The sequence below is a fragment of the Heterocephalus glaber genome, unplaced genomic scaffold, assembly GCF_053883595.1.
Source record: "Heterocephalus glaber isolate CG9 unplaced genomic scaffold, H.glaber_assembly_v1.0 deba00001666, whole genome shotgun sequence".
NCBI lineage: Eukaryota > Metazoa > Chordata > Mammalia > Rodentia > Bathyergidae > Heterocephalus > Heterocephalus glaber.
In genome coordinates this window covers 22,746,442-22,761,120 of record NW_028258406.1, presented here as the reverse complement: position 1 = coordinate 22,761,120, position 14,679 = coordinate 22,746,442, and the positions used below count along the sequence as shown (strand labels likewise).

The 14,679-nt window shown below is 39.4% G+C and overlaps 1 protein-coding gene and 1 non-coding gene across 9 annotated transcripts in view; both read left to right on the top strand.

Moving 5' to 3' along the window:
* Nek5 (NIMA related kinase 5) overlaps window positions 1-14,679 on the top strand; it is an 85,517-nt gene that overhangs the window by 40,619 nt on the left and 30,219 nt on the right. For 6 of the 8 annotated variants that reach the window (XM_087197375.1, XM_021257803.2, XM_087197372.1 and 3 more), the window contains 7 exons: window positions 1,059-1,113; window positions 1,632-1,832; window positions 1,912-1,993; window positions 4,335-4,468; window positions 8,065-8,249; window positions 9,972-10,038; window positions 10,990-11,106. In XM_087197375.1, coding sequence (XP_087053501.1) covers window positions 1,059-1,113; window positions 1,632-1,832; window positions 1,912-1,993; window positions 4,335-4,468; window positions 8,065-8,249; window positions 9,972-10,038; window positions 10,990-11,106 — 841 coding nt within the window. The remainder of the gene's footprint in view (window positions 1-1,058; window positions 1,114-1,631; window positions 1,833-1,911; window positions 1,994-4,334; window positions 4,469-8,064; window positions 8,250-9,971; window positions 10,039-10,989; window positions 11,107-14,679) is intronic. The other 2 variants (XM_087197373.1, XM_021257802.2) reach the window with 2 other exon arrangements.
* On the top strand, window positions 2,113-2,215 carry LOC147822291 (small nucleolar RNA U13). The gene has a single exon (XR_015445930.1). It is a non-coding gene; the product is annotated as a small nucleolar RNA U13 (small nucleolar RNA).

The window sequence follows — 14,679 nt, the reverse complement described above, 5'->3', positions numbered from 1 at the left end:
ATCTTTAGTGTCACTCCTTTTCTCTCTCTGACACACACATATACAACATACACCCAAAGTGTTGTTAGCTAGTGGGGTTGTTTTCATACATTCACCCATCTCTCTCTCTCTCTCCTCCTCCCCCTCCCCTCCCCCTTCCTCCCTCCCTCTCTCTCTCCCTCTTCCTTCCCTTCTCTCCCTTTCCCTCTCTTTTTCCCTCTCTTCTTCCCTCCCTCTCTCCCTCTCTGCTTCCCTCTTACTTTCCCTCTCCCTCTTTCTCTCTCCCTCCCTCTCTCTCTGAATCAAACCCAGGGCTAAGCATGTACTCTACCACTCAGTTACACCCCCAGTCTACTATACGTCTCTTTAATGAATCTGTGGTTTGGGTCTTTGAAGACCTCCTCCATATCTCACATTTTCTTTTGTTTTTTACATTTAATTATGCTTTTTGTTCTATAAAGTAACTTCGTAAACCGGTCATGTATCAATATCTACTAATGGGGATGGGGTGTAGTTTAATAGTAGAGTCCCTGCCTAGAACACATGTGGTTCTGGGTTCAATCACCAATACATACACAAACACACACACACACACACACACACACACACACACACAAATTACTAAGTCTGTAAAGGATGAATCTCAGATCATATTGCAAGTACATTTTTCAAATATTTATTGAGAACAGATACTACATTCATATATCACTTAATATAACTTTGGTTCCTTCAAGAGCCTTGAGTAGAATATACCTTTCAAAATCAACCACCTTTTACCTTCTGAGTCCTGCCTCCCTCCTTCAAATTGCTGAAAATTTGATCATCCACACATTTTTGTTAGGCACATGTAGTTGAATTAAATACTGATCCATAAGATTGTAGCGAAGTTTGTGTATCTTTTATCTGATACTGGTTGGTGCCTGACAAACTACAAATGGTTGTTAGAAGTGATGATATATATCTGGAAGCACTTGTAAAAATTGATTAGTCTACATAAAATAAAGCTACACACATATAAGGGACTATAAGGGTAAGAATTGTGGATATTTCCTTGGCATGTAAACTCTTATGTTCCCTAGGGATGTTTGGTCTCTTGGCTGTGTCTTATATGAACTCTGCACACTCAAGCATCCTGTAAGTATGTTATTCATGAGACTAATCTTGAATTAATTAATTATTTATTTACTTATTTTTGTTTCTTTGTTTTTTTGAGATAGGGTCTTGCTATGTAGCACAGACTGACCTCAAACTATTTAGCCAAGGCTGACCTCAAACTCATGGTGATCCTCTTGGCTCAGCTTCCTGAGTGCTGGGATTATAGGCATATTCCACCACACCTGGCATCTTGAATTATTTAAATCATATAGGTGAAATTAACTTCGGGAAGAAAAAAGTTAACTTTCGCTTCTATTAGATTGTTTCAAATTATGTGGATAGCCAGGTGTGCATAGAAAACTCATTTTGAATAACATGGCATCTGAGTAACTGTCAGCATATCTACTTAGGAAAGATTAGTTGATAGCAGCGATGTAGGGTGGATCATAGTGCGTCTAGCTGCAGTGAAAAGATGATTTTGCTTCTTGAAATATGTATTACGTTAATACCAGCATTTAACTTTTCTCTGATGTAGTGTAATGACTCTATGTGTTCAGTTTGAGGGGAACAACCTTCACCAGCTGGTTCGGATGATTTGTCAAGCACGAGTCCCTCCGATATCACCCAGGTTTTCCCGAGACCTCCAGTCCTTGGTCCCTCAGCTCTTTAAAGTATCACCCCAGGATCGCCCTTCTATCAATTCCATCTTGAAGAGGCCCTTTCTAGAGAAGCTAATTGCCAAGTACTTGACTCCAGAGGTGAGTTCTGAGGTGATCCCATTTTTCCTTTGGCAGAGATGTCAGTTTACAGGTCCTTGATGCATTTGTTGGCTTTCAGGTCATTCAGGAAGAATTCACCCCCACACTGACGTGCAGAGCAAGGTCCTCAGCTGTGCAGCCTTCGGGGAGAGTGGTCCAGGGTGAGAATGACTTAACTGCACCTGAACAGCATCTGTGGGCTGGGTGTGGCCCTTCCCTAGCAACAAGCTCTGGGCTGCATCAGCAGTCCTGGAAAAAAGAAGGAAGAAAAGCATTTATGACCTGTTTATGGTTCATAACCATTGATGGCTGGGTTTTCCTGCCATTGTCTGAGACAAGCCTCTCTCAAATTTTGTTTTGATGTCAGCACTAACTATTTGACATCAAAAAAGCATGTATTACAAGTGTCTCACATAGTCATACTACTCACAACACGAGTGGGGAAATTTCACTAAATATATTGAAGAAGGACATTTAGAAAATATGAGCAATAAAACAGGAGGGAAATCACAGGAAACTAATGGGTGTTTGTAGCTCAGGTGTGACCCAGAGGCTTCAGTTCCTTTCTTCTCATTAGTCAGGAAACCTTGAGGAAGCACAACACAAGAAGAGGTTAAATCCAAATTTAACTTATATGTGGTGAAGGGATGGGTGGAAGAAGGATCACACACAAACATGGCTGAATAAAACAAGCTTATTTTCTGAAATAGGATAGGCTGGTGATTAAGGATTCTCTTGCATATGCTGGGTGTGGTAGTGCACTTCTGTAATTCCAGCACTTAGGAAGCTGAGGCAGGAGGGCTGCCTAGCCTACAAAGTGAGTTCAAGGCCAATCTGAATTACATAGTGAGACCTTATCTCAAAATACGAAAAAAAAAAAAAAGGAATTCTCTTGCAAAGGCTCATTGAAGCTGAAATTAAAATCTTGGAAAACAGTGTGAGATCCAAGGAAAGAGGGCAAGTTATATTTTATGGTAATGATAAGTGAAGAGCGCAATTTTAGACATAGTGTCCAGAATCAGAGTATAGGCAGTGTGGTGATGCATGCCTGTAATCCCAGAATTCATGGCCAAGGTAAGAAGATCTCAAGTTCAAGGCCAGCCTGAGCTACACAGAAAGTTCACAGCCACCAGGATTACCTTGTCTCAAAACCAAAGCAAAATGAAACAAAAAGAATCAGATGAAGTGATGAAATGCTGAATGTGTGAGTATGGGAATAGGGTGCACATTATGGAAGAGAAAGATTAATTCTGTGATATTGTGAAGGTAAGAGCAGTAAGTTTTAGCTATAACCAAATGTCTGAATTTGTAAGATGGGAAGGAGTAGACAGCCTCTCCAAGGAACCTGTGATAGGGAAATATTATCCTCGTGATAGAGAAATGAAAGCTAAGGAAAGTTATATAGAGAAAATGAGTAATCCTCTGTGCCATATTGAATTTGATTTAAGCACAGTGGCCCACCTATGTAATCTCAGCTACTTGGTAGACTGAGGCAGGATGATCATAAGTTTGAGTACCTTAAAGAGACCCTGTCTCAAAATAAAATAAGAAAGGGGCTGGGGATTTAGCTCTGTGGTTTCGCTGCCTGCTGCGCAAGCACAAGGACCTGAGTTTGATCCCCGGTGCCAAAAGAAAAGTAAAAGGGCTGGGGGTGTAGCTCAGTGGTGGAGCACTTGTCCAGTGTGCTCAAGGTCCTGGGTTCAACCACCAGTGCTACAAATAATAATGATGATAATAATTTGATTTGACATTTGTTACATATCAGTCAAGATTGAGAGTATTTAGAAACTAGATAAGTTGAGGATGAGAAAAAGTATATTGTCCCTCTTCCCTCCTGCTCGCCCTCTCTCTCTCTCTCCTTTTTTTTTTGTACTGGGGATCGAACTCGGGTCCTTCTTTTGAAAAAGGAACTCACTCTGTAGTCTAGGCTGGCTGGAACCTTCTGTGTTGCTCAGATTGGCTTCAAACTCTTGATCCTCCTGATTCCACCCTCCAATCCCTGGGTACCAACATGCACTTCCCTGCCAAATAGCATTGTTCACATAATGGATATAGGAAAGGCAGGAAAGCAAGAACAAATTTTGATAGAGGCAAAGATAAACATATTGGAAGACCTACTCATACATTTCCAGCCATAATGCAAGAAGAATGGTGAATGGTGTGGTCTGATAACCCATCTATCATGACTACATTTAATTACTTTTATCTTTATCCCATGTATAGTATTTCTGTAAATATTAACATCAGTTCTTCATTTTTAATAACAAGCGGGCTTGCTAACTGCTAGAAATATGTGAAGGAATCCTAGAAAATTATTTTCTGCATTCACAGAAAATGCTTATTAATATTTAATCAGTACTTCTCTATGTGTAAAATATTTATGGCTGAAGTATTCTTACTGGGTTATAAAATGCAACTTATGATTATACTCTTGCAAGTATCAATAGTAAAGGGGTAGAATTTTTTAAAAACCTTATTTTTGTTTTGTTTTGGTTAAATAAGATTCTAAAGTACAGAAAGTGAGATTTCAGGGGAAGCATCCACCAAGAGCAAGGATATCAGTGCCAGTTAAAAGGAAGGACATGTTACATAGGAGTGAATGGAGACCACCAGCTGGAGCCCAGAAGCCCATACCTGTAAGTTGTGCTGAGCCCTTATCTGGTTCTTTAGCTGTGGGTCCCTGAGAAGACTATCAGTGCACATTGGTGCTAATGAATTTGGAGCCCACTGGTCTTGTATTTATAATCATTCTGTAATGAGCATCAGAGTGTACTTTATTTGGTACTTCATTCTAATTTTAAAAGCAGTGAGTGCTGCTGGGCATGGTGGTACACACCTGTAATCTCAGCATGTGGGAGGCTATGGCAGGAGGATTACCCCAAGATCAAGGCCAGCCTGGGCTACATAGTTCAGGACGAGCTGAACTATGTGGTGAGACCCTGTCTCAAAAAAAAAAAACCCAAAACTGCATTTTCTTACAATTATAAGTTTCTTTTTGTAATTAAAAGTTACAAAATCTTGTATAAATAAGGTTTTTCTGTATGAGATAAGTAACATAAAATAGTGCATTTCATACTGTAAATTCTGACATGTTATATATATAGTTGAGGAGTGTGTGTGTTTTGCTTTTTTATTTTGAGACAGAGTCTCATGTAGCCCAGGTTGGTCTCAAACAAACTTGTCATCCTCCGGTGTCAGCCTTCCGAGTGTGAGAAGTTTTTATTATATAGTAATAGATCTTTCCCTACGTTTTTTTGTTTGTTTGCTTGTTTTCTTTGTTTTGCTTTGTTTTATCTAGTGCAGGGGATTGAAATCAGGGAGTGCTGAGCTACATTCCTAGCCCTTTTTGCTTTTGATTTTGAATCAGGGTCTTGCTAAATTGCCTAGGCTGGGGTTGACTTAGGATCCTCTTGCCTCAGCCTCCAAAGTAGCAGGGGATTATAAGTGTGCACTACCGTGCCTGGCCACCTAAGTTTTCTTCATCCGTAGTTATTTGAATCCACTTTAATAGAGTGTTAGATCTTTTAGGTCATGCTAATGAAATGTTTCTGGTATATAAATGATAAAATGGCCATGGTTTTTTTTTCTTTTTTGAGCTGCTGGGATCAAATTTAGGGCCTGTCTCATGCTAGGCAAGCACTCTACCACTGAGCTATATATATCCCAGCTCCCCAAAACTTGTATTTTTATTTTTTATTTTTTTGGTACCAGGGATTGAACTTAAAACTTGTATTTTTAAAGAAGGCATGAGGCAGCGGTGGGGAACCTATGGTACACATGCTGCAGGGGGCTGTTTGTTTTCATTAAAAGGTCTAAACGTTTTGGGCCGGGGATTTAGCTCAGTGGTTCTGTTGCTTGCTTCCCAAGCACAAAGTCCTGAGTTTGATCCCCGGTACCAAAAAAAAAAAGAAAAAAAAAGCTCTAAAAGTTTTACCATCACTGGTATAGAGGAATATTTTAGAAGCACATTTATTAAATGTTTATTCAATATATAAACATCTTAAAAATGTGTTGGTATTGTCAGGTAAAAGGGCCGAAGACCAAGACCAGACCAGGCCACAACAAGCCTTTATTAGGGGAATAGATCTGCCGGGCTGTCTCTGAACAAAGGAGAGACAAAAGCAATATGGCTGGGGCAGGGAGTCTTTTATAGAGACTGGGGTGGGGCTTGTAGGGGCTGAGGCGGGGTTGAGTGAGGTAGTGACTAGGGAATGGAGGAGCCGGTGATGTCACTAGGTGGTAGGAGGTGAGCGAGTATTAGGTTACTGTCTAGGTGGGAACCAGGGGCATGCTGGGAAGAAGGGTTTGTTCTTTGGTGGGAGCAACCATCTTGGCATGATGTCACACAGGGGAGGGGGCAAGGCACCATAGGAAGAGGGCAGCTACTATACTTAATAGCTGCTGAGGTGGTGGGAGACCTATCAGGTATATAAACAGATTGTTGGGATTATTGGTTAATTTATTCCCCTTCGCCAGTCAGGACAAGTTTATTTCAGAACAAACCTGAGAGGGACCACCCTGGCACTTAGACCAGAGCAGTAACTCTCAAACAGGCTCTAAGGTCTTTTATAGTGTCCTGGGCATAAAAGGGGTCTGTGAAAGGAAAAGCTCAGAATGGGACTTTCAAGGGGGAGAGTTCAGTAAAAAGGAGTTGTGGCCACCTGCCAGGAACAAGGCTTGAGAAAGGACAGGAGCAGGGCTGAAGAATGATGGGAGTTATGGGGTGTAGCCACGGTTACTGGGCCTTATTAACCCATGATAATATATACATCGTTAGCAGGTGTAAAAGCATAGCAGCATGGAAGAGGCTTAAAGTGGTCACTTCTCACCCTAGGATGGTGGCAATTGGACTCCTTCACCCTTCATTTGATAAAATATGCATTACTTTTATTAAATAAATTTTTTAAAGTATGTTTTGATACGGAGGACACTGTATAAGACTTGTAGGAGAGAAAACATATAAAAGAGTCAAGGATGGGTTAAAATAGAATTGTCAAGCTGACGTCTTTGCTCATCTTTTGAACAATTGCTGATGCAGTGAAATTAATGGGTCTTCACAGGAACCACTTTGGATACTGTCATTACTGATGGAGATTTTAGAGGAAATCTTAAAGAAGTTGTTCATTTCTTTCCCATGCTTTTCTCTACTTCTAACCATTTTCAACAAGTAATCAGTACTACTTTCTTCTGGGTTATGTACTGGTAAAATTGTAAAATGAAGAAAACTACTTCTCTAAAAATTTTAAAAATAAAATTTATGCTTACATACCATTTTTGTAGGTTAAAGATGATCAAATGTCCACAATTCCACATGGTTTAATCTAATATGTATGTAAGGCAAGAACAAAGAATATGACATATTATTTCTTTGTAGTGAGGACATTTAAGTTTGAATCATTTGGTTCACATTCCCAATTTTGGCCTTTCCAGCAGTTTGATCTTCTTTTCCTCTTTTATTAACAACTGCTAAGTAGGCAGAGGTGTCGCATTTCTTGTGAAATTGAGGACATCTTTCTCTTTAGTACAAGATCTTAATTGGCTTTCTTGTCTTAATCTGCTCAGATTCTTATCTTCTAGTTTATTTGACCTCTGCCCTGGTTTAAGGTTAGATAAACTTGGGTTTCTGTTTCTCTTCTCATTCTGGTTGGAAAGAGCAGAAGTGTTTGAGGTGGTGATGTGCTTGTTCCAGCTGGTAGATATCCTTCTTAGTGTTTTCTAGGGAAGACTAACTCTCAGCAACTCAGCAGCTTGTTTTCTTCCAGCCATTACACCATTTTGCATTGATTCAATTTATCAGAAACCATGAGTGTTGCAAACCCACGACTTTGTGAATTGCATATTAGCATTATTCTTTCATAAAGTACAATAAGGTATCAGTAAGCTTATGAAAAATAGAAAACAGTAATTATCAGTTTAATTTCAGAACTTGGCTAGACATACTAGCTAGCAAAGTATTTTTCACATACTAGCCTTGAAGTGTACATGACTCATAGCCACACACTGGCAAAATTTTAAACTACTATACTACAAGTACTTAGACTTCTGAGATATCTTTTCAACTCTAGGTTTTGGTGACTCTAAGATTATTTTACTCTGAAAACATGTCTAGAATAAAAACAGCAAATATACACCTTTCATGCCTTGTCTTAGGTATGGCTACTATCAATTTGTGAATTATAGATTTGTATTATGTATTTAAAATATGCCTTTATTCTTCTTTTTAATCTCTCAGATAAAAATGATAGAGAGACCCAAATTTGCTGCAGTTTGTGGGCATTATGATTTTTATTATGCTGAACTTGACATTTTGAGAAAGAGGGCCCGTGAGGCTAGTTATCACTGTGTTTCTCAGGAAGATTCTGGAACCGAGGAGAGTTACAATAAGGAAGAAATTCATGGTCCATCACCTTCTCAATGGTAAGCTTTGGTCTTCTGAAAATATCTTTATATTTCTGCATTCTGTTTGTTTGTTTGTTTAAAGACAGAGTCTTACTGTGCTACCTGGGCTGCCTTGAATTTCTGGGCTCAAATGATCCTCCTGCCTCATTTATCAACATTTTTCTGAAATCTTTACAAATTCTCCTTAAACAAATAATCCAGGAAGAACTATTAAAATCTCCCATTTAAATACTTAAACCATGGTTCCCTTGGCTCTTTTTCATTTTGACCCTTCTGTGGCTTTTATAGATTTTTAAAAGTTTACTCTGTAACAAATGTCTGCAGATCTACAATATTTTCAATTTTTTAAACCCTAATTTCAATATTCTTGCGTCCAGAACAATTGATACCCATCATAGGCCTGAAGACCTATGTCTGAGAGATGTTTTTGTTTTTTGGGGTCCTGAGGTACAGTCCAGGGCCTCACACATGCTAGGCAAGTGTTCTACCCTTGAGCGATACCTCCAGCCTGACCATTGTTTATTTAAACAATGTTTTGTCATCCATTTGCTGTTGTTGAGGGATGGGAATTCACTAACTCTGGTATCTCTGGTTATTGGTTGATTGATTGATTTATGGTAAGCTTAGAACCTAGGGCCTTATGTGTGCTAGACAACTCAAATTTTGGATGAAGCCAGAGATTTAGCTCAGTGGTGCCGGCACCTGCCTCGAAAGTGCAAGCTCCTGAGTTTGATCCCAGGTACCATAAAAAAAATTTTTTTTTTGGATGAACTGTAAAAAAATTACAAGAGACTATACAATGGCAATATCATCAATATTTAATAAAAATTAGATAAGAGTGGTAAAAGAATAATTTCTTCAGAAATCCATGATGTGAAAAGTAGATGTTTTATTTTTAAAAATACTGGGTGCTGCTGGTAGGTATGGTTTTATCCATCATGACATGCTTTTAAATTACCCTCAGGATCATCAAAATTATGTGTTCTATTAGCTCAAGTTGTAATATACATTTTACATGTGACCTGAAGCAGCCACAAAACTCTTTTTTAGCCATTGGGAAAATGTCTTCCACTCTGCCGGTAAGAATGTTGTTAAAGTAGCAATTATTTTGGTTATATATGATTTTGACTCCCAAGCTGTTACGTGAAATCCTTCCCGGTATGTCACTGCCCATAATAGCCCAGCCTACTGTATCCCAGGAATCCCTCTGGACTGAGTTCTTCCCTCCTCATTGTTCTGCCCCCCCCCCCCCCCCCCCGTTTTCTCTCTGCTGGAGCTCCGATTCCAAGCCATGGGATGAAGGAAGGGCATTTTGTACAGGTTTGGCCACATGCCTTTGAAGCTCTGATTTTTTCTACTGTGAAATGGCCCTGCGTCCACTTTACAGATAAGGAACCAAGAGCCAGAGACCTTAACTAATGGCTCCAAGGCAAGGTGACATGGCAGAGGAGAAACAGTACATGGCTTGGCAGGCAGGAAGCAGGGCAGGATGAAGGCAGGTGGAGGGATATATATCATTCCAGGACACACCCAGTGAGCCACCTCTTCCCACCAAGCTTCACCTCCCAACATCACACCCAGCTTTAAACCCATCAGTGGCCTACTCCAGTGATGAGCATCCCACACCCATGGTCCAGCCACGTCCCAAAAGCCCCACCTATGAGCCCATGAGGCCTTGGGGGGTACATCTAGATACAAACTGTAACATTTGCACTCAAACTAATGTTCTTATTCCCTAAGGCCCCCGGAGTTCCTTCAGAGGAAATTTGAAGCTCAACAATATAAATTGAAAGTGGAAAAGCAATTGGTAAGTGAAACACCAAATATGGAAGTCTTCAAGAATTTCCTAATAGTTTTCTGTGTTCACAGATATTCATGGATCCTTAAATCAGAGTTCATTTCAGGGGAATGAGGAAAAAATAAGAACTAAGATAGATTACATAAAGGTACAAATTTCCAATGATGAATGTCATTATATTATATACTAAAATGTACTAATAAAATTAATTTTAAAAAATTCTTTCTACTAGAAAGTGAAGACTACCCATCCACTAGACCTTAGTTTTTTAAGCTAAAGAAGAATAATGAGAATAGGCTTGAATCAGAGTACAGGAAGCCTAGTTTCATCCCTAACTCCATCACTTGGTTTGTGACCTCAGACAGTTCATGAACAGCTCTGAGCCTCAGTTTCCTTTTCTATAAATGATAATTTTGGAGTAGATGAACTTTAGGATCCCTTCTGTGCTACAGTGCTTTGATTTTATTTATTTTATTTTTAAAAGAATCTTCTACACATTTTAAAAAATGTCTGTTATATCTTACTGTTTGAATTGAAAGTTAATCTTTACTCTTAAGTACTGTGTCAGAATTCTGGATCTGGGTGCCACACATCCCGTTTGTATCCCTCTTACTTCAAACAGATCAAGAGCTGTAGTTCTGTTCCACTTAATCTCATACTCTGGTGTTGCTAAACTGTTACAGGGCTTAAATTTCACAGTTATAATCTACCAATTCAGAATATCAATCTAGGGGTCTCAAATGATACCATAAAATAACAATTGCTGAGAATAATCAACATTGTGGTTGAGTTTTAAATTTTTATTTAATATTTAATGCTTAAGAAAATTGTACTTACTACAAAAAATTCGCAATTTTTTGTTTGGTGATAGGATTTTTGTCTACAGGAAAAAGTCAAGGTCAATCCAAATACATTTTAAAAATGCAAGTATGCTTTGTGAATATTTCATTCAATAACTAGGGTCTTCGTCCAACTTCTGCTGAGCTACATCACAGCCAGACCACAGCGCTGAGAAGTCCTGGAGAAGAGCCTAGGGTGCAGGCACTGCAGTTCAGGAAAAAGGAAATGAAAGATCAGGTTAGAAACACTGTAATGCTGCCTTTGTGGCTGTGTTGCTGTCCTTTGTGCTGTGATCAGGCGCTGCTGTTGTTTTCATAGCATGCCTGAGAGGCTGTTGGGAAGCACTTGCTGAGTGTTTCAGAGGTAGTTCACATCTCAGAGAGCACAACGTTGCTGTGTCCATAGTACTTTTTTCCTTGGATTGATCCAGGAGCTGTCCATCATTAACTTATTTGAGATTTTTATTAGCTCCCTAGGGATGCTGTAACAGAGTACCACAAACTGGGAGGCTTAAAACAACAGAAATGTATTGCCTCCTCATTCTGGAGGCCAGAGATCCAGTGTGTTGGCAGCCACATGTCGGCCCTGAGACCCATAGAGGGTTCCTGCTTTGCCTCTTCCTGGCCTCTGTGGTTTGTTGGCAGTCATTGGCCCTCCTTGGCTTGCAACTGCGTGACTCTAATCTCTGCCTTTGTCACATGGTGTCTTCCCAAATGTCTCTGTCTTCACATGGCTGTCTTCTTAAAAGGGCACTAGTCATATTGAAGTGGGGCCACTGTATACCAGCATGAACTCATTTTAACCAATTCCTGAGTAAGGGCACAATTTGAGGCAGAGAAGAGCAGGTAGGACTTCAACATATCCTTTGAGGGGAAAAAAAAATTCAACCCATAACAGGGCTGTCGTTGAAGTGGGACATTTATTTTTATTTTTTTGGGAAATAAAGATTTATTTATTTTATTTTATTTTTTTTGTGTTAAATTCTTTTATTGGTACATTGTAGGTATACAACACAATTACATTTCTCATTGGGAATTGTACCTTTACATAATGCATCTTGGTTCTTATTTTTTCCCCATTCCTAGCCCTCCCTTCACGCCCTCCACCCTTCCCTATTTACAAAGACTTTATTTCCATTTTTTCCATTTCTCATCATTTTTCCTTTCCCTTCTTTCCTTTCCCCTGCCCCTCCCACTACCCCTACCCCTTTGGACCTTTTCTTCCTATTTTACATTTTCAATTATTCATTCTAACCATTGGTACATTTCAGGTATACAATATAATGACATTCATCATTGGAAATTTGCACCTTTACATAGTCTCTCTTGGTTCTTATTTTTCACCCTTGCCCAGCCCTCCCTTCAACCCCTCCAGTCCTCCCTATTTACAAGGATTTTGTTCCTATTTTTCCATTTTCTCCTATTAATCCCATTCCCTTCTATCCTTTCCCCTAGCCCTCCCACTTCCTTCCCCTTTGCCCCTTTTCTTCCTATTTCACATTACCTATTATACATTTAGTCCTTATTTACACTTTCAGTTTCTCACACCAGAGAAACTATTCTGTATTTACACATGTGTGTCCTATTTATTTCACTTAAGAGTATGGCCTCAATGTGCATCCACTTAGCTATAAATGTCTCTAATTTCTCATTTTTTATGGCTGAGTAGTACTCCATTTTATAAAAAAACCCCACATTTTCTTTATCCAGTCTCCAGTTGATGGGCATTTGGGCTGTTTCCAAGTTTTAGCTATTACAAACTGCGCTGCTATGAACATGGGCGCACATATATCACTATGGTATGAGTCTTTTAATTCTTTGGGGAAGATCCCCAGCAGTGGAATAGCGGGGTCAAATGGGACTTCCAGTCCTAGTTCTTTGAGGTATCTCCATACTGATTTCCACCATGCTTGCACCAGTCTACACTCCCACCAGCAGTAGAGCAGGGTTCCTCTTTCCCAACAGCCCCGACAGCATTCGTTATTGGTTGATTTCGTGATAGCAGCCATTCTTTCTGGAGTGAAGTGGAATCTCAGTGTTGTTTTCATTTGCATCTCTTGAATGACCAGTGATGTTGAACCTTTTTTCATGTATTTATTTGCTATTTCTAATTCTTTGTCTGAGAAATGTCTGTTCATTTCAGATGCCCATTTTCACACTGGGTCTTTAAATTTGGGAGGTCTGATCTTTTTAAGTTCTTTATAGATTTGAGATAGTAGACCTTTGTCTGAGGAAGAGCAGGTGAAGATTTTTTCCCACATTGTGGGTTGTCTCTTCACACTGCTGGTGGTTTCTCTTGCTGTGCAGAAGCCTTTTAATAAGAAGAGATCCCACTTGTTGATTGTTTGTGCTAGTTCATGGGCAACTGAGGTTTTGTTCATAAAATCTTTTCCTACACTGATGTCTTCAAGGGTTCTACCTAACCTCTGTTCCAACTGGTTCAGAGCTTCTATTTGAATATTTAGATCTTTAATCCATTTTGATTTTAGTTTAGTGCATGGTGAGAGATACAGGTCTAATTTTAATCTTTGGCAAGCTGAAGCCCAATTTTTCCAGCACCATTTATTAAAGAGGCTATCTTTCCTCCAGTGAGGGTGTTTGGCTCCTTTGTCAAAGATGAGATGCCTGAGTGTGTCTGGCGTTGTTTCTGCATCTTCTAATCTGTTCCACTGGTCCTCAAGTCTGTTTCTTTGCCAGTACCATGCTGTTTTTATCACAGTAGCTTTGTAGTAGAGTTGCAGGTTGGGGATTGTGATACCCCCTGCCATGTCTCTGTTACCTAGAATTGCTTTTGCTATTCTGGGTCTCTTCTTGCTCCAAATGAATTTTTAGATTGTTTTCTCAAGGTCTATGACGTATGCTGCTGGGATCTCAATTGGAATTGCATTAAATCTATATAGCAGTTTTGGAAGTATGGCCATTCTCACTATATTAATCCTTCCTACCCAGGAGCAGGGGATGTCTGTCCATTTTCTGATATCCTCTTCAGTCTCTCTTTTCAGAGTGCCATAGTTTTCAAAGAAGGGGTCTTTGATTTCTTTTGTTAGGATGATTCCTAGGTATTTCAGTTTTTTGGATGCTATTGTGAAAGGAATTATTTGCCCTATTTCTCTCTCAATGAGTCCGTCATTTGTGGAGAGGAAAGCTATTGATTTTTGTGTGTTGACCTTGTAACCAGCTACTTGACTGAATTTGGTTATTAAGTCCAGAAGACTTTTGGTGGAGTTCTTGGGGTCTTCTATATAGAGTATCATGTCATCTGCAAATAATGACAATTTGACTTCTTCATTCCCTATCTTTATTCCTTTTATTTCTTTCTCTGGCCTAATTGCCGTGGCTAATGTTTCCAGAACTATATTGAACAAGAGAGGTGATAGTGGACATCCTTGTCTTGTTCCTGATTTTAGTGGGAAGGATTTCCGTTTTTGACCATTTCATATGATATTGGCTGTTGGTTTTTCATAGATGGCTTCTATCAGTTTGAGGTAGAGACCATCTATTCCAATTTTTTGTAGGGCTTTTATCATAAATGCATGTTGGATTTTGTCAAATGCTTTTTCTGCATCTATGGAGATAATCATATGGTTGTTGTCCTTGCCTCTATTGATATAGTGTATTACATTGATTGATTTGCGTATATTGAACCATCCCTGCATCCCTGGGATGAATCCCACTTGATCAGGGTGTATGATCTTCTTGATGATCTTCTGCATTCTGTTTGCCATTCTTATTAAGGATTTTTGCATCTGTGTTCATTAGTGAGATTGGCCTATAGTTCTCTTTTTCAGTTGGGTCTTTCTCTGCTTTGGGG